At 38.5% G+C, this 27,104-nt stretch overlaps 1 protein-coding gene across 4 annotated transcripts in view; it reads left to right on the forward strand.

Moving 5' to 3' along the window:
• Positions 1-27,104, forward strand: part of mast4 (microtubule associated serine/threonine kinase family member 4) — a 109,006-nt gene that overhangs the window by 16,600 nt on the left and 65,302 nt on the right. For all 4 annotated transcript variants that reach the window (XM_073478400.1, XM_073478402.1, XM_073478401.1 and 1 more), the window contains exons 2-3: positions 5,674-5,827; positions 13,064-13,197. In XM_073478400.1, the coding sequence (XP_073334501.1) occupies positions 5,674-5,827; positions 13,064-13,197 (288 nt within the window). The remainder of the gene's footprint in view (positions 1-5,673; positions 5,828-13,063; positions 13,198-27,104) is intronic.

Here is a 27,104-nt window from a genome sequence, read left to right on the forward strand (position 1 = left end):
GGTGAAAGGGCGCTGGCTGCTGCCAAAACTGCAACGTGCGTGCTACCCGCTGTGTGCACACAGTGAGCAAACTGAAATTGGCTTACTGCTGCGCTCTACATGTAATCAAATAGGCATTTAAAGGGCTGACACCCACTCTTAAAACCACTGCAGATGTTTTGGACCAGCAGAAATTTGACTTATATCCTCTCATAACTGAACTTGCTGTCAGCTTATAAGTTGCTTAAATTCAGATATGCATGAACAGGAAATATGGGTTTACTGATTTCCAGGCTGATCATTTATAATTGGCTGATAAGCTCAGCCAACCAAATATCAAATGAAACTCTAGCCAGCTCTGGCAGCCCTCCACAGTTGGCTCAAATTTCTGTTTTTGTTGCATCGACCGAGAAGGATGAAGGCAAAAGGTTCCAAGGATTACAAGGCTGTTGTGTGTCGGGTTTATTATTGTCAGATTGTTCTATATAAACAGGCAGTAAGGATATGCCCAATTGTCTCTGCCAGTGGTTAAAAAAAACTTTTTCTGTATCACATACTGCTCCTCAGGTCGCCCTGTTTTTCAGTTTTTAAAATATTGATTAATTGATATTTCATGTTTGCATAGTCAAGTGAAAAGCAAATGTCAGACTATAAAATGTTGCACGCCTAAACTTCAGACTTTGACCGAGCGCACAGATAGCACGATAGCTGATTATCTTACTTCCTTTTTATGAGTTGAAAGTCGTCTGATGGTGATAGTTAACACGATCTTATCTGCCTGTAAAACAACCAACAAAACATAAACATTACTTCTCCTTGTGTACGTCAATGGTACAGGTATTCAAAAGGCCTCAAATGAAAACACTGCAGATAATGTCTCTGAAAATGTCTTGAAGGAAAGATGATGAAAGGCAACGGAAGCTGAAATATATGAAGAAATACTTTTATGAAATGAGTCTGTAACTTCCTTATGTAGTGTTGAAATGTGACAGTCATTTAATAGATCTACACAACTCCTTGTCATGGTCCACAGTGTTGACGCGTTAAGGTCATCATAGCCTGTCCTGAGGCTTCTGGCTCTAAACAATGCGATTTGATGATGCCACAGTTTACCACTGATTGATTCACAGTGTAACTCTAAGCTGCTTATAAAGGCATTGCTTGGTTGTTATTGGTTTGCTTTAAAATTACATAACAATCTGTCCATTCCTTATTTCATTTGGATTCATCTGAATATATTTGCCTTTAAACACCTTGAGAGAGTTGCAACAGCTGTTTGAGAGTTCAAACTTCACGCCAGTTGTAATTGTTGCTTAGCTAACTGAACTTACTCACAAGACAAGTCATTAAACTTTTATAGGTGTGTAGTTAAGATCAAAACGAAGGTCGAGTTTGAAGAAGGATGTGGTCCAACCCATGAGTAATGAGTACTCAAGTACTAATGTAGTAATAGTAGTCATGAGTTAGAATGTGAACCTATTGACAGGTGTTGTGGCATTTTTGCTTAAAAAATCCTGTTTCCAGCTTGCCAAATGTAAATATTTGCTGATTTTCTTGGTCCTCTCCACATTACTTTGGATTTTGGAGTCATGGTCAGAGAAACAAGACATTTGAATATGTCGGCATATGTCAGCAGATAATGAAAATACATAGCATAATAATGCAGATTTTCCCATACATTCTTAACTTCATTCATACTAAAACATTTCTCTGTGCATATATAAATAAGTACAGCATAGTTTAAGTTTTATATATCTTTTAACTCCAAAACTCATTTTTGATGGATAGCGCGACAGATATTTCCTAATAACCAGTTTACACATTATTGGTTTAACTTGCTAAATTCTTAAGTTTTAATTGTGCAACCTAATTCAATAAATCAGTTGTTTTATGATTGCACTTTCTGAAAACATCTGAAAAAGGACATACAACCAATAGTCAATGTAGTAATGACTGGTGCAACACACAATCCTGATATGTCTCTGCTGTTGTTTTTTTGTTATTGGGACAGCATTAAAAGAGGAACTCAGTGGTTGCACAACAGATCAGCTACAAGCTTTTGCACAATTTCCTAGTCATTGAATTCCATATGAATACAATACAATGAACTGCATGACTAAATGGAAAATTGCTAATTTTCTACTGTACTGAATATTCACATTAGGGCATACAGTTGCACCTCTGGTTGAAAGATGATGGAGTTGGTTCCTGTCAAGGCAGCTTGTTGAGTTATGATTAAATTAACAAATAATAATTACTGAAAACTGCAATTTAACAAAAATGATTTGAAACAAAAGTGCAAATGAACATTTGCATATCGCAGCTCTTGCTCTCATCCTCAACTGTGATTATTGGCTAAATATTAGGTGGTGGGTGTGTGACTCAGTTTGTTTTTATTAAGCATAAGCATGTTAGCTGCAAGAAAGGCTGAATTGTGCCCAGACAATGAATTCCTTGAAATGAAATACAGTTTTAACAAATTCAGTTGAAGGGGCCTCTTGTAATGTTGCACAAAGTGCTCTGTTTAAAAGTTACTACTGAGGAAATGACTGGTATTAGTTCACTTCCTTCTCACTTTGAACATTTTTCTGGTTGGGCTGTCTTACACTGTTCAGAACAGATGGAAAATTCCCATTCTGCCTTCTTTTTTATTGTACTCTCACCACAGAACGAGGTTATATAATAAAACAAATGTCTTCCGTGAACACATACAGTACATTCAGACGGTCTGTTCTACATGACACGGGGCCATGTATATGCCACCTCAATATAAATAGAGTTGATGTCTGTGTTTAGACATTGCTGAGAGATATTGCATGCTCCACCAGACTCCGTTTCTTGTCCTCTCTTCATGTGTGTTTCTCAGTACCACTGCTACAGTTCAGAGGATTGAAGATATGCACAGTGGTATCTCTTCCTCTAGTTAATGGTATTGTAAGTCTCACGCAAATAGTGAATAACACTTATGCGAAGCTGCAGCATATCAGCATCAAGAGCTCTTTTGTAACAGAATCATTTGCCCCATGACTTTAAGAACTCAAGTTATTATTTTTAGAACTAATGACTGAAGATCAAATTCATTGCATAAAATTCTGTATTGCTGCAGAAACATTTAGAAAAGCATTGCTTTCATTTATTGCACAAGGGTTGCAGAACTCTGTTTTTCGTATTCAAGGTGGAAACTGTATTTATCATGACATATGTACTTATAGTAGAGATATTTTATAGTAGCATAAGCAAAACCCTTTTAACAGAACTGAAAAATAAGTATTGTAGTTGTAGCAGTAGTTGAGTTGAACATTTATTTGCAGAGACCTGATATTTCAGTGACATTTACCTCAAACAACTTTGAACAATCTTAACTTACAATTTCTATTTTGAGATTGTGGAAAATTTCCAAAATTCCTGCACTTGACTTTCCTCTGAAAACGTACATACTGTTTGTCCTCATTCTGTGCTGTATCACTCTTGTGCTACATTTCTGCATTCATTGAGAGGTCAGGTCACCCTCCAAAGAATTGGTCTTAGTTGGCCTTTATAGTCGTGGGGGTCATGAATCATCCCATAGAGAAGCAGAGGGTATTTCCTTCCACAGAATGCTCTGAGCCTTGTGTATCCTTGTATTCTCAGGGAGGGCCCCTTCCTCACCGCCGGGCATTGTTATGCGGTCAGAGATTCTTGCTAGGTCATTATCTCCTGAAAATAGTGTGGGGCAGCCGGTTGTGCTGTGTAATGTAGTATTCTTGTATCTAACCATCCATATTCCTCGATGTAGACAGTTGTGTACTTACTTTTCATAGGATTGTACAAACAATTTATCTTTTCTACTGCTCTATCCGTCTCTATTATAATATTCTGAGTACTGTCATGAAAGTTTGGAGTACTGGCCCGTTGATAAGACTGTGCTGTTTCTCACTGAAAAGCCAAAACAGACATGGGTGTGGTCTATGTAAAAGTATTAAGAATCTGATTCATAAATTGGATTTTGTGCTCAGCCATGAGCTGAACATTTGGTGAAACACCCTGGGAATCCCCCTCCTAGATCATTTGAGTCCTCCCTTGAGGTTTATGCATCTGCAGCTTTATTTCTCATAGTTCTGTACATCATATCCCCTTCCTGAAAAGCCCTTGTGAATTAATGCTTGCTGAGATTTTCACTTTGGAGATTGACTTTGATTATCGATATTAAAACGTTGAAGCCAACTACTTTCTTACGGTTTCAAGTTACATCACTGTCACCTTTTTAGATGTAGATTATGATTAGGATTTCATTCATTTGACGTCTTGATCGTATTTTATCAGAGAAACAAGCTGAGCTAACGTTAGTGGCAGCTCTACTTTGCTTTATTCAGTGTTCTTGCCCGTTTTTGGATTACCGCATCTGTTTATTTTGGAGAAGAGGAGCCTAGCCCTCTGTGATAATTTGGTTCAGTGAAGGAATCCTGACCTAAAAACAATCAAAGCTCCTAGAAACAAGCTGAGCTAGCCAACGTTAGTGGCAGCTCGGCTCGCAGCCCCTCCTGACATCCTGTATCTGCCAAAGAGCATTGGAGAAACACAGATTTTTAACTTGAAACTTATTGAGTCCATTTAGTAACTTCTTTACTTAAAATAGAAAGAAAATACAGCTTTAAAAATGTGTGATGACAACTTTAGCGCACATTGTTGAGCAGCAGCAGATAGACGGTTAATTTAATCTGTTGCACAGATTAGATTAAGCTCAAGTAGGATAACTTCAATGTGAATTCTGGGCAAAATAAGACCTTTCTCAAACCAAATAACATCAAACCACTCGGCTTTCTTCTCTCCATCAGAAAATGTAAGAATCTAATGACTGCCACTCTGGCACGGTTTGAGTTTTTTTTCCACTTGATTGCGTGCCACACAGCAAGGTATAGTTGTTTACATTGATAACTTGGAGGTGTGCTAGTCATGAAAAACAGAAAAAATACCTGAAGCCCTTTCCACCTCCCTGTAGCTGTTTCAGTGTGTACTATTCCTCTCTGCACCATTTAAAACATATCCACTGACCAAATAACACAGACTAAGTCCATATCTTGTCGATTTAGACCTGGTTTATGTAAGTATAGCATGGTTAATGAAGCTGCATCAGCTCTTGGAAAAACACGGTGCATTTCCTGCAGAAAGTACAAGCAGGAACCACTCTCCTCCTCTCTAGTCATCTTTATGAAACCAGCTTCCTTTGTGTTTGTCATTCATGCAATTACTGACATGAGATTCATTTGAATTTCCAGAAAAGAGTGAGCAAGTGTGTCATTTCCTCACTGTAATAACATTGTCTGTCTGAGAAGGCGGAAAATATCCAGAGAAAACACCTCCTTAAGTGTTTACTGTATGTAGTGAACAGTTTGCCAACTGGCTTCCTAATAAATACAAAATGTTTTGTATTTATTAGGAAACCAGTTGGCAAACTGGCTCAACCAGTCACTACTTGGTACTACTTAGTCACAACCAAAATGTAGCTCACTTTCATATTTATGCAGTGTTTGTCAGTTTTGTTATAGCTTTGTGCTGATCATGTATTATTTAAAAGCTGAAATTTTTGCTTTCTTGTCGTCTTTCTTTTGAACCAAACAACGGACAAGTTATGCTCTTCCTTATATGGTTACAACAACAACCTCTTGTAACATTAAATGTATTTTTTAACCAATTGTTTTCTGTCTTTTCCTCTAGTTGGACAACATCCTCTACCCTCCCTCCACATCCCTCAGGAAGTCCAGTAACCCCGATTTGACTCATGGATTAAGTCCTGCTCTCAAATTTAGACGACATCTCTCTGATGATGGAAAACATGTTCGAAGGAGGAGTCTGGGGGGCGGTCTCACAGGTAATTAATGTGTGGTCTTCCTATTTTAGGTTCTCACAAGTATTTATGATGTTTTAGACCGCCAGATGAATGCATGCATGGGAAAACAGCACCATATTTGTGTGTTTTCCTTTGGGGTTTGGAGAGTTGTTACGATAACAGTTGCCTTCTTCATGATTTATGTGTTCTTAATTTCCCATGCAATGGTAAATCATAGTCTCCAGGCTTGGCACACCCATGATAAAGATATCATAATGTATAAAAGAAGAGCTTCAGTGTACTCTCTATGGTCTTAATTGGCCGGTTTGAGTAGATTAAAGCAGCCTAGAAATTTACAGTGTAATCTCACTGTAGGTAACTATACATTATTACAGTAACAAGTAACAAAACACACAAGTCCCTCATCAGATCACTTAACCACTCTCCCCTCTTTCACCCAAACTCACTCACCTTCACAAGTTGTTTCCCTCATTTGCAACAGCTACAAGATTTATTTGCAGTTGTTGACAGCTGAGGGAGAAGAATGGTTTATGTTAATCCTTATCACATTAATGGCCACAAACCGATGACCATTTATCACTTTAACAATACAGGGATGCTACTTAATGTTCAAGGTTTCTTTATTAGTACCCAAGGGTAAATTTGTTGTGCAGACAGGAGATGTAGCATTTCAAAGTTTTAAACCTCACAACGATATGGATTCATAGAACAAAAGTATCAAAGAATACAAACGCCTATGAAGATCACGACAAAGTGCTCCTACTCTCACCCACTCATTCCAAAGTTTAAAGGGTCATACATGAGTGAAGTACATCATCTTGATCGAGCTTTGTTCAGTAAGGCATTGGCTGCAGGTACAAAAGCATTTCTCTACATTAATTATTTACCAATGGAAAATGTATACCCCTTAAAGGTCTAGTATGTTGGTTTTAGGAAGATCTATTGGCAAGAATGGAATATAATACTCATAATTATGCTTTCATTAGTGTATAAGCACCTGAAAATTAAGAACTGTGTTTGTTACCTTAGAACAATCCTTTTATATCTACAGAGGGAGCGGGTCATCTTCCACTGAGTCCGCCATGTTGCACCGCCATGTTTCTACAGCAGCACAGAACGGAGAAACCAAACACTGGTTGTAGAAAGTTTTTTAGTTTTTCAATCTGTAACCAAACCACTATATGACACTAAATCCTACACACTGGTCCTTTAATGACCCTAAAGAGTAATGTAAGCCAAATCAAAAGCACGTTTTACTTCTTGACTTCAAGAAGTAAAACATCCAAGTCTCCAGCAAACCCTTTTTTGCAAGTTTTCTTTTTAAGCTTTTTAGATGTGGTTTATTCATTATGTGCTCTAGCTTTTCAAACTTTTTATAAACAGATATAGTAAAAAATAATTGCTCAAAGTCTTCCACAAACCTAGAGAAAACATCTGAGTTCAAAGCAATGAAAAATGACTTGAAAAAAAGTTATATTCAGAAGGATTATCATGATGTTTGTGAGTAACCAAGGATGAAATAGTTCTCAAGGACATGTTTTGAAGTAAAAAACTCTTACAATCCAAATGTATGACTGGTTTCAGTTGCAGCAAGTAGAGATAAACACACACCAGCTGTCGCTTAAACTGGTTCTGAGAAGAGGAATTCTCAAGGAGTGCAACAATGACAGTGTCACACTTGGCCGGACACCATTCATAAGTGCATCAGAGAGAAGTTTGATAGGATTACATCATCATCTGCCAACAGCAGGGATATGACCCAAATGTCACCAAACTCAATTGCCTCCAGAACTGTAAAGCATCAAGGTATCAATTCAATATGAGATTTTTGCCAACCGACATTTTCTATTTACTCAAAGGCCTTGAAAACATATTTTCCTAATCCGCTTCTCTCTGTGAAAGATGGCATACTACAGGAATACAGTTTTCTGCCAAACAGTTGGATCAGCTTTGATTATTTCACTGGAGAGATTTCTCATCTTCTCATGCTGTTTGTTTAGTGCTCCTCTCACTGGTTTGAAGGAGGCGAGAAGGTGATGTAATTTCAGCATCGAAGCTGTTGTGTAGTAGTTTTGTGGATTAAACTCTTATTCGGTAGAAGCTGAAGACTGAAGACATAGCTTATTACACCTGCCCTTTTGACATTATTTAATACAGATCCCTTTAGATATATACACTGAAAAGATTTATGTATTTTTATACATGTATACATGTCCAAAAGTCCCAAACAAAAATCAGTTCATACCTCAGTTTTATATTTGTTAATCATCTTATTTAAAGTGGAAACGGACAACTACCGGGCCCAGTGTTTTTAATATAGGTGATGCTGTCGCAAAGAAAAAAGGATTGCTTTCCATTTTCCTCAGAGTAGCAACTACCAACAACACCGGAGTTTATACATTAATGTAGTCTATAATGGAGAATGGAAAGCAGATTGTTGTGCAGTTTTGAAATCCAATAAACTCTACATTTGAGACTATATGTGTCTAAAAATAATAAAAGTAATTGTAAGTAAGTAATGAGTTAATACTATTTTAGTAAAAAAAACAAAAATACTGCTGAAAACAGCAACTGCACAGTCCACATTGTTGTAAGTATTTACCTCTTGGCATAACTGACCGGTAACTGCACATGCATCACTAATACCTGTCAGGCCTGGCCCCAAGTATTCTCGGCTTTTCACAGTTGTCCATACAATAATGGCTGAAGAATGGACTGTGGTTGAAAATGTTACTTAGGTTTTAAATTTCTACAGCCACACATTACCATTAGAAAAGAGGAAGAATACATGCGATAACAAGCTCATTACTTAGTTGGTTTTACTGTCACTAGGACTGCATTTTGGGTGTGCTCCCATATTTAAAAAAAAAAACTGTGTTCTTGTTATGGGGAATGTGTAAAGTCAGCAGAGAGTGATCCCCTTGGAATTGTGAAATGCATTGTGTGAGGATTTTGTGATTTAAGTTTGTAGGTCGGTAGCAAATCCTGCAGTGAAGACTTGGAGAATACAAACTACCAGAGCAGGTTTAAAATTTTTTGTGCGTCCAAGTTACACCCAGTTTTTATCCAGTTTCCAGTAACAAGGGATCTCTAACAGCTGGACAAATTAGGAAAGAGGAGAGCCTTGCTGATTTGAAAATAAAACGGTTAAGTATATTGTTTCATTCTGCCTGTAGATAGAGGAGTGGGTGTCTGGATCACATGAGCACAGATGAATTCCTCTCTCTGGACATTGACAGATATACACCTCCTCTATTGTGACTGCAGCTTTGCTTGCTTCAATTCAGAAAACTGTAAGACCTCAGACTGATTGACTGTTTTACGCTTTAAACAGCTAATTTTCACCCCCCTGATTAAAATGTTGACTTTTTCACCTTCAATGGACTATCGTGTTATCAGGTGCTGCTTTGAATGAGTGCACTACCCTTTACTAATTATTCTACGTAAAAAGAAGTTGGATAAACAAGCCTGATTGTGCTGTTAAAGTCATTTGTTGTTACAGTGCAGCTAGTTTGTTCTTGCAGAGTACCCGAGGGCACAGAGTGCATTGAATGCTTTGAACTTGTTTTACGTTGTAAATTACCAGCAATAATTAATTATCAAAAGATCTTCACTTTAAGGATCCTTATAAATTCGATAATGCACTGATTCATATCTTACAGTAAGTAAGTACAAACAAATATTCATGTTGGAATCGAGAAAACTTGACTTTTAATATATACAAGAAGCTTGTGTTTTTATTCCCTCTGAATAAGGAGTGTTTTTTCTCTCTGAGAGGGTATGATAATGTGACAAAATGTGTTTTTAATGGTTTACACCTCTCAGTTAGCAGAACTTGTTTCACCTTTGGTCTGACAGGATGAGCAAGTCTAAATGACCTAGGCCGAGATACTTTTATATCAAATATCCATTTTGAATGAAACCCAGTAGAGCGGTGCAGTGTGTGTAGAGATTTTTGATGTATCCCTTTATCTTTCACATCATGATTCATGCAGCAGAGGTGTGTCTGAAACGGGGGCATCTGCACAAGGTTTGGAACAGAGTGACCTTGCTAATACCTGCGGCGAATGTAAAAAGATAAAAATTTAACCCCTCTACCCATTTATAAAGTGTTGACTAGTGCCTGAAGAGACATTTCCTTTTTGCCGGGATGTGATGGGCTCTAGTGAGGAAAGCTTTTGCCGGTAAGGAAGGAAGGACCTCAATTTTCCCTCCTTATCCTGTCTGGCCTCACTTTTCCTTAGTTCTCTTGATTTTACGACAGTGATCACAATGCAGCTGTGAGGTTAACTCCAGCCTTATAATTTTGTCTGTAGTCGAAAAGAAAATGTCCGTTTTAAGGGTTTTCAGTTATTTTTCGTAAGATTTAAGTGCACATTATTTTGTAATGTGTGTCATCTGCAGGGGAGTGAGAAAGAAGGCACGATTTGTGGCTAAAATTATCAAGGGCAGTACTAACTAGTGCAAAAAGTTGGAAAAGGATCACAGGTCAATGCTATTTTTAACCTTGTATGCAGAATCTTACCATGCAGTATGAAGATGGATCTATCATTGAGGCATGAAACCACATGATAGCATCTTTATTATTCGACAACAATAAAAGTTGACATATACACTGAGAGGGATTTTCTGTTTCGGGCAAGTTTCGGGCAAGTGTCAGGATGAGACATTTAGAGATTTGAAATACAACACAGTCCAAAAGTGTTCGTTCAGTATTTTGTAGTGAATGGGATAGAAACTAGGGATTCTTTTTTTTTTTTCTAGTTCTCACAAGTGTTTGCCTAATTGTTGTACAAAACTCAGAACAGTAACAGATTGTATTGAATAGATCCGCGTCAATGATACCGATCCAGCTATTTGTCAGTGTCAGACCAATGTCCGAAATCAGTACCATCCCTAATAAAAACACATTTTACATACAGTAATTAATTTGATGAATTAGTATTTAAAGTGAGTAAATGTTTGTATTATTGCCCTGCAGAAATGTTTGTAATTTAAGTGGCATTTAATATTTGGCTGATGACGGGCTTCAAGAAATGTTTTTCGCTTCATTCGCAACACATTAGAGCATAATATCTACAGCGTGTGGCCACAGAGCAGTGTTTTATAAAGTCAAACTACTGCAGCTTGAAAGTGTTTATTTTATTTCAGGTCTCCACTTGCATGCCTCTAAAACAGAAAAGTGTTTGAAATCAGTCATGTTCCCGCAGATATTAGCAGGACATGAATATATAAACCTGCCTCCTCCAGTTTATAAAAGCTTAACACGTGATGAAGAGACATACCTGCTTTAGGCCATATGAACTTGAGATACCCCCTTTATGTTCTGAGCACAGCCTACTTATCTCCCCTTCCTTTTCTGTGCCAAGGTTGTTCATCCTCTCCTGTCTCCTCGAGTGTTTACTTGAACAGGAAATGGAAATATACACATGTGGATGAAGGATGACAACACTTCTATGAATTATTTTTGCATGGAGTACAATATGATCTTCCCTTAGAGTAGCTGAGGCTGCTTGTGTTATGTTTTAATCTCTGTCTTGCCTTATGCACTGTGTTTTTAGGATTAAAGAGTGCAGATGAAAGTGGATGTGTGATGGTAAGAAGCAGTTAGTGCCATCTAGCTGCCAGCAGCAGCAGCTGAAAGTGGAGATTGTTTAACAAAGATTATTCTTCCACAGAACTCCTGTTGTTAACAAAACTTGCAGGTGGATCCGTTTACCCATCTTCATCAGACTTCATAGCGTGTTGGTGGTTATGTAATGTTGGGATTGTCAGTGATCTCTTAATGGGCTTTGGTTTAACCCTTTGACATCCTGCCTGGCTGCACTGGGTCAGGGTCTTCAGCTTTATACTGCTAACAAGAGCAGACAGCGAGGGTAATCTTATGTTACTGTTGTGTCATCTGACCTGTGCTCTCTCCCAGTTTACTCCCTCTCATTATGGATCAGGGTCAGTAGTGTGACAAAGCTCGTTGACAACTGCACGGTGGTAAAAACAGTACTCAGATCCTTTTGAGTAAAAGCACCTATAGTTTAATGCAAACACAACTGTAAGGGAAAGTGTTGCTTTCAAAATCATTTTTAAAAAGTATCACAAGTTAAAATACTCATGAGGAAAAAAGGCCTCTTTGACTGATATGACTGATCACATTACTAATTGTAAATACTGATGCATGTGTGTTAACAGCATCATACATTAACTAAACATTGACTTAACATTGCTGTTGTAGCTGCTTGAGGTGGATTTACATTGAAATACTTTATGAACAGCCTGTTTAGTCCGTTGGTTCCCAACCTAGGGGTAAAAGGATTCTTCTGAGGGGTTGTATGATGACAACAACTTTTCAAAGACAGGTTACAAAGACATAAAAACAAGAGCAATTTCACATAAATGATAAATAAAAGTAGAATTGATTAAACAATTCAGGAGAAAGCAATTTTGAACAAATATGTTTTTAAGAGGGATTTCAAAGAACAAACAGAGCTTTGTCTGCTATCCGTTCATGCTCATCGTGGGGCTCGGTCTCCCCTGTTTTTTAGCCTCGAACTATGAATTACTGACAGACCTCTGCCGAAAGAAGTCAGGCTGCATTCAGGCTTGTAAGTGGTTAGTTAGTGATGTAATCAGGAGCCAACCCCAGGTGTGCTTTAAAAGTAATCATTACAATTTTGAAATCTATTCTAAAACGAACAGTTAACTAATGTAGAGATGCTAAAATATGCCTCCTGTGGACTCTTTGGTTGGATTTTGTGAGTTGTCTTGCTGCCAATTCCAGATTCTTGGTGGATAAAAAGTTCCCATTTTCAAAGTATTACAAAGTTGCAGAAAGCATTATCATCAAATATAACACCCAGATTTCTGTGCTGCGTTTTGATGCAACGGAATAGAGAACCTAAGTGAGAAGAAAAGTGCTCTCTGGAGAGGTCTAGACGTTTGATAATGGCTTCTGAGTTTAGCTGAAGAACATTTTGAGAGAGACAGTTTTTAACAATTGTGAGACAGGATTACACTTTTACCAGTGTGTTGTATTGTTGGAATCAAATGAGTGAGAAAAGATGGCAAAAAAAAGTTCTTCTGCATGAAATTGTTACCTTTGTTCATTGTGAGGTAATGGATAATTTTGACATGATTTTTACCTTAAAACATTGTTTGAATTAAACCGTGTGAGAAGTTTAAGGGGGGGAAGAGATCACTCTCTGGAGAAACTGCCATAACCGTGAAACGTGAACTAAACCTCGTCCTGTTGTTGCTCTGCAGGAAAGTATCTTCTGCTGCCCACCAACCCCCAGCAGACACAGACAGCATGGCAGCCATCATCTGAGATCTCCAACCTGGTCCGTATGTGTTCCCTGAACCTTGGAAAGTCAGACCCCTCCCTCAACACCAGCCTGGTGAGTACCTCTACCACAGTATTCTGCATGTCCATCTAGGCAGAACACGAGCATTACCTTGTTGTATGAGCAGAGTTTGGTCAAAAGAAAATGGGGAACATTTCTAAAAGATAAGATAAAATAAACTACAATTTCTGAATAAATAATATTCAACAGTCCGCAGTAATCAAACCTATATCCTTTGAGGATACAGATGACCAAGGGTTAAAATAGTTGCCACAGATATGATTTGTCCTGTAAACAAAATCAAACATCAATGTGAAATAAGACTTAAGATTCCTTTACTGTTGCATCTCATTATACAAGTACAAGAGAGCAAAATCTTTTGGTTTCAGCTCCCTCAACATGTGCAAAAAAAGCAATAAAAACAGTATAAAATATGAAAAGGAATGAGCAATTCAGCAAGCAGCCCTGAGGGGCAGAGGTGTTGGAGCTCATCCTCTCCACCTGGTGTCAACCTGACAGGCATGATAAGTAAATATACTTATGACAATTTGCTCTCTTGATATCTACATACATATATGTATATACAAAGTATATGTAGATATCCCTCTTCACCAATCCCTGCTTAAATCCTTCTTAAAATACACTGTGTACAGAGACACAATGTAAAGTTCTGCAAAAATCTGAAAAAGATATTTATTGTCGGCTACTTATTGGTATCGTTTGTTAAACAACATTGATCATGCTCCAACATTTTCAGCCATCATCACTGATACTCTCTTATCTGAGCCTATAATAAACAGTGAACAAAGATCACACACACCTATCATTTGTTTTTACCTACATACTGTTTTGTGGCTGACGTCTGGTTTAATGAATGACCCGTTTGTTTGTTAATGGCTCTTATTAGTCACCGCTGCAGGTTTATAAAGCACTTTTCTGCTTTGTTTTGGAAAACACAAATACATTTATTTCCATGGATACAAAACATGACAAGCCGCACAACATCAGTGTTTACGTTCATCAAGGATAACTAAATATATTTAGAAAGGCAACCTTTTAGGGGTGTTTCGTGACACATGCTTCAGAAAAAAACTAATAAAACAGAGTAAAACCACAGGTCCAAGAGGTCCAACTGCATCCCTGTAGTTTGAACCGATGAAGTCATGCAGAGAGGTGACCTTCAGCTCTGTCCTTTCAGATGACACTGACAGATACCCTGCTTCTGATTGTATCTCACTGCGGAGACAACGAGATCACGATATCAGCGGCTAATCCAATGCTGTTAAGCTATGAGTCATCCCCAGTGTGTGCTCAGTATCAGTCAGAGAAAAGGTTAATGTAATAAAATGCATCTGTGTGTACATAAATACATGTGTTTGTGCTTGTGTGTGGATACTTTCAGAGTAACTGTGACAGAATATTTTGGTAACTGACACTCTAATTGGTAACTGGCACCATTAGTGATCTGAGTGGGTTGACCCTGAATGGACCTGTAACCTGAACTAGAGGAGGTCTAGCTGTCTCTCAGATGACATCATGGTGACCCTGTTTACGCTTATGTAACACCACTAATAATACAGTGTCATCCTGACGACTGATTCTGAGAATTTATTTTACGGCATTGACGTTACTTAGCTTGAAATACACAAACCTTAAGACTGAAAGCATCTCAGGTGATTTGAGTTATTTCATCTTTGAATCTCTGAACTGATTCTGTACACTGGGGGGCGCTAGTGCATTTTCAGTGTTAAGAAGTAAAACACATGTATCCTTGTGCTTGTAAAAGGCACAAATTACTCCCTTTGGTTATTGTGTCCTGCAGAGTGAATGAAAACATGATTTCCTGGAACTAATTGTCCTCCAGGGGATAAGTCCGTCAGTCGATGTGTGTGGATTCAATTTAAATTTTACTACTTGATGACCTGAAAGAGTCTTTTACATCTTTGACTTTGCCAGTTTTTTAGCATGTTTGTGTTTTAGAGTTATGCTCCACTGATCCCCGTAGACATTTGTGCTGCTCGCCTACGATCACTGGAGGGTTAGAGCATGAGGTCAGCTTCACAGCAACACTCAATGAGCTTGTTTGGATCGAATATCTTGCTCAAGGACACTTCTCCAGCCAAATGCAATTCCTTCACCTAGCCAGGAATACATAAATAAACTATCTGTCTAGACAGCTATGCATAGATCTACTAAGATGTTTCCTGTTGGCTAATATTGAACATAAGGAGTACATGTGTGCACTTGGTGTACTCTGAGCCCTGAGTCAGTTAATGGAGTTAAAGAAAGGCAGAGGACTGTAAGGTCATGGGGACAAATTTTCTCATCAGACTTCATTCAGTAAATGGGACCACAGATAGATGGTTTAATTTGGGCTTTTTTTCGAAGGAAGGGCACTGGGGTGCAGTGTGCAGCCACAGAGCATTATGTTCCCCCTTCCTTTTCGTGCCACGCTGCAGCCCTCCACCTCCAAAAATTAGTTTTCATGGAAAAAGGAAAAACAAATTAGACTGGTTTAGCAGTTAGTGCTTCCACTGCCTTGTGAGAGAATTAATTGAGTATTTAGGAACAACTTCACTGATCAGACTTTCATTATGGCCATTGTTGGGCAAGTTTCTTCCAAAATGCAATGCATTACATATTATTAGTTACTTTAATTTGAAAGTAATGAATTAATTTACATTATTACTGTCAGTGTAGAATAATGCATTAATGATTAAACTACTTTTGTGCCACTTTCACCAAAATAACCGCAGAAGTACGACTAGGCGTTATGAAATGAAAGAGTAATCTTGTGTCGGGGCAGGTAGTCGCAACACAGAAGCTCAAGTTTAAAGTTTAAAGTTCATTACACATCCAGTAGTGGGCGATATTGTTTAGCCTAATGAAGGCTCTCCTCTGGAACGCAGGTGTGACCCATTCATGCATTAACATGCAGAGGTTACCACTGTGTATTAAAATTGCTCATTTGCATGACGATAGTGTGAGTTGGAACAATTAATTAGCCTATTATTCTTGTCCTTTTCTCTGATAAACTAAAGGTAGTGGTAGTATACCCATTTCAAAAATATGACTGAGTCTGTAGTGATTTTAGCATTTCACCAACACGATTCTTCTTCGGCGGATGTTTTTTTTCTGGTGCTGTAGTTTTGATAAATTCATTGAAAAAAGCCATCAATAAACACTTCACTCCTTCACAAAGAAATCCACAGTCCAGCAGCATTAAACAACTTCACCCACAGGCTTGTATAGACAACAGAGCCAGGGTCTCATTTTTCACGTCACATTACAATCTGCTCACATATGGCCAATAAAAAAATGATTAATGCACGTAAATTACTACAAATTGTTACATAGAGCCCCTTTAAATATACTAATTTCTTCAATTAATGCCTGAATTCTGTCAAGTGTTATTTTAAATGATTAATTGATTAATGCTTTTAAGACTAAAGATCTAACAGTTTAGACCAGTAATACGATAATTCGAGGCAAGTCAAATGAGTTTCCTCGGGCAACAGGATTGGTTGAAACAAATAATTGCCAACGCTGGGGCTTTTTTTCAACTGATAGTTTTTATTATATACAGTTTCCTTGCTTTAAAATCTACCCTGCAGTCATTTGAATGCATACAGTATGCAGTAAAATGTATTAGTGAATCATCCTTATGTTTCTGCAGTATGCATCTCAAACGTTGTCTCATCCTTATTCTTATTCTTAACGCTGTTTGCATGCCCCCGATGACTCAGTGGTTGGCACTGTGAGAGAATTAGATGCCGGTGACCGCTGCTCAGATATTGTCATGTGTAGACACAAGCTGAATGGCTGATGTGTTGCTGCATCTTAACGGTATCTTTTGGAGTCGGCTGCACTGACACCGCAGGGCTTCTTCGTACAGCGGCTGTATTATCCCGCCTTCAGAACAAGCTTAGAAAAGATGGTGAATTGGTTGACCTTGAGAGAGGAGCGAAAGAGACAAACTCCTTGGCTTCTAGACTCTGAATGGAAGGTGCTGTTTTTCTTTGGTTTCCTGATGAGATTTTTATTTCTTAGTAGAAAAGTTTGGTAATTGTGAGTCCTCTTTGTCTATGTTCTGCAGGGACTTTTACATAAATGAGGTCCAGACAACATCTTTAAAGTAGCAATGGTTATTCTTGCTGGTTACACAGGCAGAGTAGTTGTTGTCACAATGATGGTTGTGTGACTGGGAAGTCCCTGGCTTTACTGACAATGAATGAATGGAGGACTGCCAGCGTGCACACTTTGTTGCTGCATCTAGTGTGCCGAGCATGAGATTGTTTTCAATCAATCCACAGTCACATTTGGCAGACATACCACATCTGAAGAGATATAATTGGTAACTATTCATTCAGTTTGAAATGGGCAGATTTGAAATGTGGGTGGTTTAAGTTCAAGCTGTAATAGTTTTATTTTACTAGACATACTAGAAATGGCAATATTTTTTAAAGATTCATTTTAAGGGCTTCCAGGAGAATGAGAGTTTAATTTGAGATTTTGTTCTACATTATCAAACTGGGGATAATTCACTTTATATTGCTTCACAGTTCTCCAGAGTCACTAAAGAAGCCAAAGGCTTTATATAGTTAAAATCTGTGTAGAGAAGGTAATGATCCTGATTCAGATAGTTTTAATTCAAAACCTGAATGAGAAGATAGCTGCATAAGCTACAGTACCATGACCATAATTGTTGGTGTCTTCATTTCTTCTTTGTTATGAGTTAATGCATTTCCTAGGGCTGCAACTATAGATTAATTAATTTAGATCCTGTTGAGCTCAACACACAGTACACACGCCTTGTGATATTTAGCTTTAGAAAAAAGTTTTAAGTTTTATGACCTCAATGTGGCACCGATTTTTCCCTGTGGTACTGAACCTGGTGTCAAATAGCTGCAAAGGTCTGAGGGAATCAAGAGGGTCCAACACTAGTCTGTGAAAACTTCTGCAAACTCAGTAATGGCTCTCTGTTTTTACTTTCTATCGTATGATGGTAAAATAACGTTTTTAAGTACAATTGATTGGTTTTCTGCCGATTATCTCCCATCTTAATCAGTTCCTTCGTCTTATCTATAATGTGACAGAAAGTCGTGAATAATCACCATCTCTTATAGGCGGAGGTGCTTGTTTTTTCTCACCAACAGGCCAAAGATCTCAAAATGTTCAATTTATAAACAGTATGTGATGCTGGAAACAGCAAATGTTTTAACTTTTTTGCTTGACAATGACTTTATTGGCCCACGTCTATCAAAATAGTTGCAGTGTGATTTTCTGACTAATCAATGAATTGCCTATTTTTTCAGCTATAGTTGAAGCTTATGAAATCCTAAAGTGTTCATTTAAATGTATGTTATTCGTATTAGAAGGTGCACCTCTTCATATTGTTTAGTAGTTAGCCTATAACCATTGTAAAAAAAACTCCATAATCTAAAACCTAGACAATAGAAATGTGACTTTATCAACCCCCTTGTGTCTGACCTGTGTGTGCCTTCAGTGCAGGTTTAAGACTCCTTTAGTTCAGCCATGCTTTGCCCCCCCTTGCCTCACAGGATTCCTGTTATTGCTTTTTTCCTGCTTTATGCTCTCCCATCTTGCCCCTGGGTGTGCATGGCTCTTTGACAAGCGTGGCACATCTCTCTTGACTGTGATGCTCTTTGGCAGAAAATCAATACTCCACCTCTGGTGTGATATGGAGATAAGACTGTCATAATCCTGATGTTGTGCCTTTGTGGACTCTCATTCTGCCTCATAATTGCAGTCAGTGATGTCCTTCGCTGATAACATTGTTGTTGCAAAGGAAGGAACTGCAGTTTATGTGTACAAACTGAAATTGTCTGGTCAGAAAAACCATAAAGTTTCTAACAAATACTATAGATTTTTCAGTCAACACTAATCAGCCTCTCTGCTTTTTTAATATCAGTCCACTTGATACGATATAAAAATACTATTATCCAGCCTGAGTAGCCACCGAAGAACACAAGAGTGGAATATAAGTTACTCAGATTATTGATCTGTTGTCTGTGGTCTCTCTTTGTTCGGTGGTCCATGTGGTCATTGAGCTTTAGATTGTTTTGTAATGTCTAAATTTTACCCATAATTTGTTTGTGATACAAATTGTTTTATGTGTATTTATACAATATATATTGTGCAGTTGTATCTATATTTTAATTACTTAATCAGCAGATCTCTCCATGGTTTGCAATGTTTTCATAAATGGTGTCTACTACACTGGACAGATATTTTAAAGACATTACTATATAGACTTTTGTTACCCCCAGCGATATTAAATAGTCTTCGGAGGGCGCATTACGTCCATAACAACAACAACAACAACAACAACAACAACAACAAGGCTGGCAAACGGCCACCTGCTGTTCGAGTCACACCAGTGCATATTTGTAAGGACACCTGGAGATATTTCTAGCCATGTTTGTTGTGCCAATGCAGGTGTTTTTTTATGGAAATTTCCAGCTGTTTTTCTGGCGATATTTGAAGCCAAACTATGATCTTTTCCCAACCCTAACCAAGTGGTTTTTGTGCCTTAACCTAAGCAGAGCATAAGCACAGCATTGTGACAAGTCAGAAATGGAACCTAAACAAATAAAGTTGTAAAATAAAGACACATCTGGTTGAAGTTATGTGTGGTTTAGCTGAAACGTTCTTAGCTAACATTTATTCTGGAGATTGGGTTGTTCCACATATTCAGTTGAAAAATATTGTTTCGACCTGTCTGTGTCTGGTTATTGTCATGTTTTTTCACTGAAAAAATAACTTGGTTCTTTAATAACGCATGCATAAAATGGTTAATCTAACCTGCCTCCTGCTTAAAACGTTAATGTATTGCTGTCATTGTAAACCAGTTAAACAAACTAGAAACTAGAGAAAGAAATGATTAAAGCTAAATTAACCCTCTAACTAAATGTATGATAAACCTAATTTTATTTAGAGGTTGTGTGTTTGTATTTCAGCAGCATTGAGGAACAATAACACAACCTTACTGAATAAAAACATTCACTGTCATGTCCATGAGGTATCGTCATCTCTGTTTTTGTTTTCCCTTTTCTTTTCCACAGAATAGCTTTTGAAATAAATTTGCTTCAGGCATCACAAAATTACAAACCATGGGGCGTGTTACGGTAAACATATGGGTGGCATATAAATGAAACTGTCACTCCAGATGAAGTAGTTGCAGTTGAGACATTCAACCCCTGTCATCCGCTCTGTTTGAGATACAATTTTCCCTGTTCTGAAATTCACAAGTGATGGTATTTTCTGCACAGCGTGACACTCAAACTGAGGAAAATGAATTGAGAAGAAAGGCCTATTTTGATTTTTCAAGTGGACTCAAGCTGGCACTGTTTTCATCTTATGAATGCATACATTTACTCGGCTATTCAAATGTATTTAAAAATTGAAAAACCAGAGGGGAATCGAGAGTGATGCATCTTGCATTCTTGGTTACTATCTTTTTGCTGTTTGTCAAGGTTAAAGACTTGCCTCATCCATTGGGAGGTTGGCTCTACAGGGTTTTATCATGGCTGGATATTCTAACTCCTTTGGCTTTGGACAGATGGATTCTTCGCTCTGCTTTTTATGGAGGGAATCGACTCTTTCTTTCCTTACCGCTCTCTTCACAGGCCTGTGTCCCTCCTCTGCTTGCCTTACATCTGCAGGTTGCCTCTTGGTCTGATAAGCTCAGGCAGAGCAGAGGCTGTGGGTCACTCAATCAGCACTCTCTGCATGCTTTCAGTGCCTGCTCTCCCTTTTTTCTCCAAAGGCAGAGGAAACAACCTCAAGCTGCCCACCTGCCAGGAGGAAATGAGTCACAGACAACCCCTAGACTTTTCCCAGAGGCTATTCTGTGGCTGTGCTCCAAGGCCACTGGCAAAAACTGTCTGCCCTCATAACTGCCCTGAAACATGACTCAAAGTAGCTTTACTTTGTGTCATTTCTTTTCTAAAAATGGTCTAGTTAGATTTCAAAGTACAAATTAGACCAAATAGTACAAAATCACAAAAGAATTGTTATTTGTACTATAAATTGTTCCCTTTTATGAAATTTCAGAAAATAATGAAAAACAACCGATATAATTTCGTTATAAAAAATTTTGTTTCGAAATGGCCTTTTTTTTTTTTATCTGATCAATAATCCAAAACAATGAAGAGCAGCAAATCTTCTCATTTGAGAAGCTTAAGCCAACAAATATTTGATATATGTAGCAACGCTAGTGGCATGGCTCCAAGGATGGCAGTGTAAAATTTTATACAAACATTCATGGAACCCAGGTGATGTATTTTAAGGACGTTGGTCGTCTCTGATTCTTCTTTTTGCGCCACCAGAAGGTCAAACTTTTAATTTATTCTGTGTAATATCTCCACATCTACAGAATGAATTGGCACCAAATTTTGTACAGACATTCACAAAAAAATCCCAATGACTTTGGTCAGCGCCTGATGTTTCTTCCAGCTGCTAGCAACAGGTCAAAAAACTTTTTGGCTTATGGCTAAATAATTGCAAAAGTAATGACATTACCATTAACCTCTGCTGTTGTCAAAATATCTCATTACATTTATGTGACATATAGAGACGAGCTTCTAGACAATTTTCACTTATAGTTTTTTCTGTGCTTATTACGAGCAGGAAACATCTTGTATTCATTTTTTTTTTACTAGTTTTTGAAGTGGCATTTTTCCAGTATTTCAGTCAACTAATTTATTAGTTGTTTCAGCACCAGTATAGTGACTGCTGTGCTTGTTACAGCCGCTGTGTACAACAGAGAAATTGGGACTTCCCGTATTAAATAAGACGAATGAGCCGTCCCCTGCGTTCCTTCTCATCTTCATTGTTAGTCCAATGTGGAATTTTCTTAATTGTTCCTTCAAGCCGCCACAGACTGAGCAATGACTTGAGGCCAGTCAGTAGAACAGAGCAGGATTCTTTAATTCCCTAAGGTAATCTGGGGGGCATTGTTCAAGCTGAAAAAGTTGACTACTGTAATCCTCGTCCTCTGAGGTTTTAAGGGGTTTATTCAAAAAACAGTCTGATTACCCGAGAGCGCAGACCTGAGCTTTCTCCTCTCCACTTTCTTATCAGCACAGCAGCACAAATGAGTGTCGCCTCAGCCTTCTGCAACACTCAATCAGCTTTGTGTTGTACAGGTTTCCAAATGGAAAAGTTGATGTAGTGGTCACCTGTCTGACAGTCCCGTGCACCGCCTTCAGTAGTAGCGAGTAGCTGTCATTGCAGGCCGTAGTCTCTAAGAGAAATCATTTGAGCTTGGCTGGAGATGAGGAGAATGGAAGGGGCCCACTTAATATTCACAGAGCAGTAGCACAGTGAATGGAAATGAGTAAGAGAGGGTGAAAAAAGAGAGAGGGAGGGGGCGCAAAGAAAAACACAGACTGAAACAGAATGCGAAATTGCAGGATAGAATTGGCAGCATGGCAGTGGAAACAACTTATTTTCAAATGCTAATAATGAGAATGGTGTGGGGACATCGAGTTAGTGAGGCTGAAGATCTGCGGCCACTTGCTGCCTGCCTCAAAACTCATCTTCATGTAGAGCTGGAGGAAATATACACAGGATATGGAGTTGTATACATAACAGGCTGTGCAGGGAAGTGCGGTTGATTTCAGCATGATAATGATTCAGTATTTGGTTGTTTTGGAAAGAAGGAAGCATCTTTGTACAAATTGGCCCACAGCAGTTTCTGTGACATTTCCACTGCAGGTTTGAAAGCGCTGAAAAGTGTGCCGGGCTATTATTCCCCTCCTCTTTCTACTCCTACTTTTCTTGCTACATTTAATGTTAGCTGTTAGTCTCAGCCGTCATCTTTCCCTCACCGGTCTAAGCTTCATTCAATGCAATAAGACCAGTGAGGTTGGTTAGCCTGCTTGCTGCAGACAGGATGCCAGATTCATTGTTGAGGTTGGAGCAGAACAATGCTGGGAAGGATATCCTCTCATTTTCATGGTCACCTAGGGTGCCCAAAAAGCGTGGCTGCTCGGAGAAATGAGTCTTGGGGCTCCCACTCGTCCCCCTCCACCTCACTCACCCACTCACCCCCGCCCGTCGCTGCGCTAAATTAGAACTGCCCATCTTCCCTCTCTCCCTCTCTCCCTCTCTCCCTCTCTCTCTCGCTCCATCTCTCTCCTTCACTCCTGAAGTTACAGGGGAGAGGAACAAGAGGAGGTGTCAGCTGACTGCCCCCCTCCAATCAGATAAGTTCTGATGGAAGTGTTTAGCAGCTGCTAAGATCAGATTTAGCCGGAGGGAGGGAGGGAGGGAGGGAGAGAGGGAGAGAGGGAGCAGGAGCCAGGCAGTGCAGCGTGGCTTCATACCGGTAGGGAGGCATGACAAGTCGGGGCTTGGTATCATGGACGAGTCCAGCATTCTGAGGAGACGAGGGCTACAGGTAGGCAAGCAAATGTTAGCTGTGTGTGGAGCTGGAGTCTGTGTGGGTTAGAGCTGCAGGGTGACTTTGTACTGGATGCCTTCGTGGCTCGTGAGGCTCCCATGTTGCTCTTTTGACAGAACACAGTCAGGACTTTGAGACCTTTTTTGTGTTCACACTTGGCAGTACAGAGTGGGCAACGTTCTGGCTCTGCGAGTGCTTGTGTCCTGCATGTGAGAGAATCTCTTGGCAGAACTGTGAAGACATTTTTTAGTAGATGTACTGAAGAGGATCATTAGGATTTTCACCAAGCAAATGTTTTAATTTACACTCCTTGGAAATAATAACAGTAGAGAAAGATTTGTGTCCACAGAGTGCTACTTTTTAAACAGCCTCAAATCATTTGTCACATTTAATTTGCAGGGAGAATGAGAGTATTTATGGAGCTGGATTGATTATGTTGTGTGAACGGCTTTACTTTTGCTTCATTGACTTTTTATGATGATGGAGTGCACATTCAGGCTTTCGACTCTCGGTCAAAAATCATAATTGAGGTGTAAGCTGACAAACAGTCCTAACAAATGATGATCAAATCATTGCTGCCATCACTCTGGGATATAAATGCAGGTGGAAAGGGAGGACAGAGTGTTCTGAAATATGGAATTGCTTATATTTTGCACCACATGTCATGTCATTTGTAATCCAGGACCTTTCAGATATTAATCATTTCCTCCAGACGAGCTCACAAACTGTGCAGTAGGTGTTACATTAAAGCCTAAATTGGACTTGATTTATAATTTTGCTCGCTCCAGTTCGGACCACTTACAGAGTAATTGATAAACATGTTTAAAAGGAAGCCTTTTTTAAATTCAGCTCAAACTGCTGTGTGTGTTTTGAATCACAAATGCCCCACGATCCATTGTATGTGTCATTTGTTTTAATTAGGCAGCACTGTGGCTGATGAATTAAACCAATAAAACTGTGTTTATGCTCCAACGTTTATTTCATGATAAACAAAGGTGAGTTTTGCTTCTTTGTGAGCAAATTTCTCATCTCATAATTTTTTATTTATTTAGTTGTTGAGCATTTTTTTTTACAATGAGGCTGACTTTCATGTTCACAAATTTGGTGTCAATGTGTTCCTCTGTGATTAAGAATCTTTCTGTCAATTAGCTGATATTTAATTTATGCTGTTGGGATTTTTTTTGAAGGTCTTAATGAATTTCTCTGCAGAAACCAATAAAAATTTTTTGTAATTGGATTTATCAAAAAGCTTCCAAACAGTAATTTTGTGCACCCTAATCTCTCTATTCCTTTGATGGACACCTCCTCCTCCTCCCTCGCTCTCTTTCTTCCACACAGGACTCCTTTATTCGCCTGAACACGCACTGCCTACACCAGACACAACGGTTGCTCCTGTGGCTCCGACTTTTGCATTCAAAAGGAAACACGGAAGTTAGTTTGTCAGGCAAATGAATGTAGCGGGCTCAGCTGCACAGTTTCCCATTCATTCTCAGGCAGGGAAGGGATGACATCACTCCAGTCAGACCTTGTTTATGTTGAGTGGATTAAGAACTGGACTATTTACAGTACAGAGGGTGTCTGTGTGTTTTCCTCAGGGGAAACATGTTCACATAGCTCAGCATTGCATACATCTTTAGGCACCTTGTTGCTTCTTTTTTGTTATCATGATATGCAATTGATGTCCTGTAAAAACTGTTTAAAGGGTAACTCCACCAATTTTGCACATCAAAGTGTGTTTACTGGTCTTGGGGTACTCCTGCATATGTTAAAAAAAGAAATTAGTAAAAATCTTTTTGTGGCTCCAGAGGAAGCTGCGTGTAATCTGATAAACTCCCTCCAGTGATGTCACTCAGCGGCCGAGTTGCAAACACCGCAGGACTCATTATGAGCAGTTTGATCAAAATCGATACAGCAGAACCAGAGATATCACCTTATCACAATGCAACTTAGCAACAGAGTGACATCATTGCAGGCAATTTATTAGATTACATGCAGCTTCTTCTGTATGCACTCGTACTGTGTAAAATAAAAGTGTAAAATTGTAGGAGCTATTCTTTAAAATAGGCTAAAAAAGCTTTTTACAGGCTTGGTTAATTAACAACTTCGTCTCAGTCAAACTTGGTGAACTGTTCTGTTCTATTAAAGTCTTAATATTTTTAAGACCTTGATGTTTATTTATTAATTATTAAAAGTTTGACATTTTTGGAAATTATTCGCTTTCTTTCAAAGAGTTAGATATATTGGTAGATATGAAGCCATCAGCAGCAGCTTGTTAGCTTAGCTTAGCATAGAAGCACGAAGCAAGGGGAACGGGTAGCCTGGCTCAGTCCAAAAGTAATAAAATCAGGTATGCAGCTATGTCAGTCAGTGACAAGTTGTGGTTTATGGGTAGTTACACTGCAAGCTGGACTACTTCTTATTGTAGGGGTGACTATTGGTACTTTCACAAAATATTAACACCGTGGGAATTTTTATTGATTTAAGTTCCATTTTGTAATAAGATCCAGTAAAGTTAAGAAGCAACATCTGCAAAAAATATCCAATAGGAGATAAAAACAACATTCAAAATCATCAACAGCTATTATTTTGTACACTGTTGCACATTTACGTAACTGGAAAATGCTTAATGTGGAAAGAATCCTGTAATCTTAAGCGATAAAACGTCAAATCTTCGATCATGATGAACAAGAAGGGAAAGCTTTAGTGTTCATGTTGTTGCCTAATGGATGTGACAGCGTGCAGAATTTATTTTTAGATGTGTTGAAAACAAGCGCAGTCTAACGAACAATGCACAGGAGAATTCTTACCCGTTATTAGAACCATTAATGAGTTCTTTAAATAAAGTTCTCAGCTGTGTGGTTCAGCTCAGTTCAGTATAAATGTTTGTCAGCATTGTGAGGAGCTTGTGTTGGCTTGTCTGGAGACGCATTAAGAAGCATAATGAGATGGAGGTATATGTTTATGATGCATTTCACTTAATTTCCTTTTTATTTTGTAGTTTTGGTAGTTTTATGAATAAGAATAAGTAAAGAATTGGCAGTCGATTTAATGCACTACAGAAATAAAAGTAAAATATATTTTTAAAAGATATATTTTTGTGTGTGTGTGTGTGTGTGTGTGTGTGTGTTAGACTATCAATTCTAAGAAACGTAAATAATTGCCATACTATATTGCTGGAGGGTTTTTTTTTTTAAGATCACCTCATTAATATGTCAGTGTATCTAAAGTATCTGTCATGACAGTTCAACAAGCATCCCTGCTCTGATGATTTCCTCTAGTTTATCTTTTGTGTCTCTCGTCTCACCAGATTTGAGGGTGTACAGCCGACATGTTCCCTCATTACATAAAATTTGTAGGATTTATATAGATTTTAATGATGCCTATAGCAGCCACGCACACCCTTCATCTTAATTAGGCGCAGGCTGTCAGACGCTGCCGCATTGCATTGTGTACTGTACTTTGTGACATAACACTCGTAATAATAGGTAGCCAGCCTGACGAGTGCAGTGACATTGTGAGCCTCTAAAGAGCC

This window comes from Pagrus major, chromosome 12 (assembly GCF_040436345.1).
Source record: "Pagrus major chromosome 12, Pma_NU_1.0".
Taxonomy (NCBI): domain Eukaryota; kingdom Metazoa; phylum Chordata; class Actinopteri; order Spariformes; family Sparidae; genus Pagrus; species Pagrus major.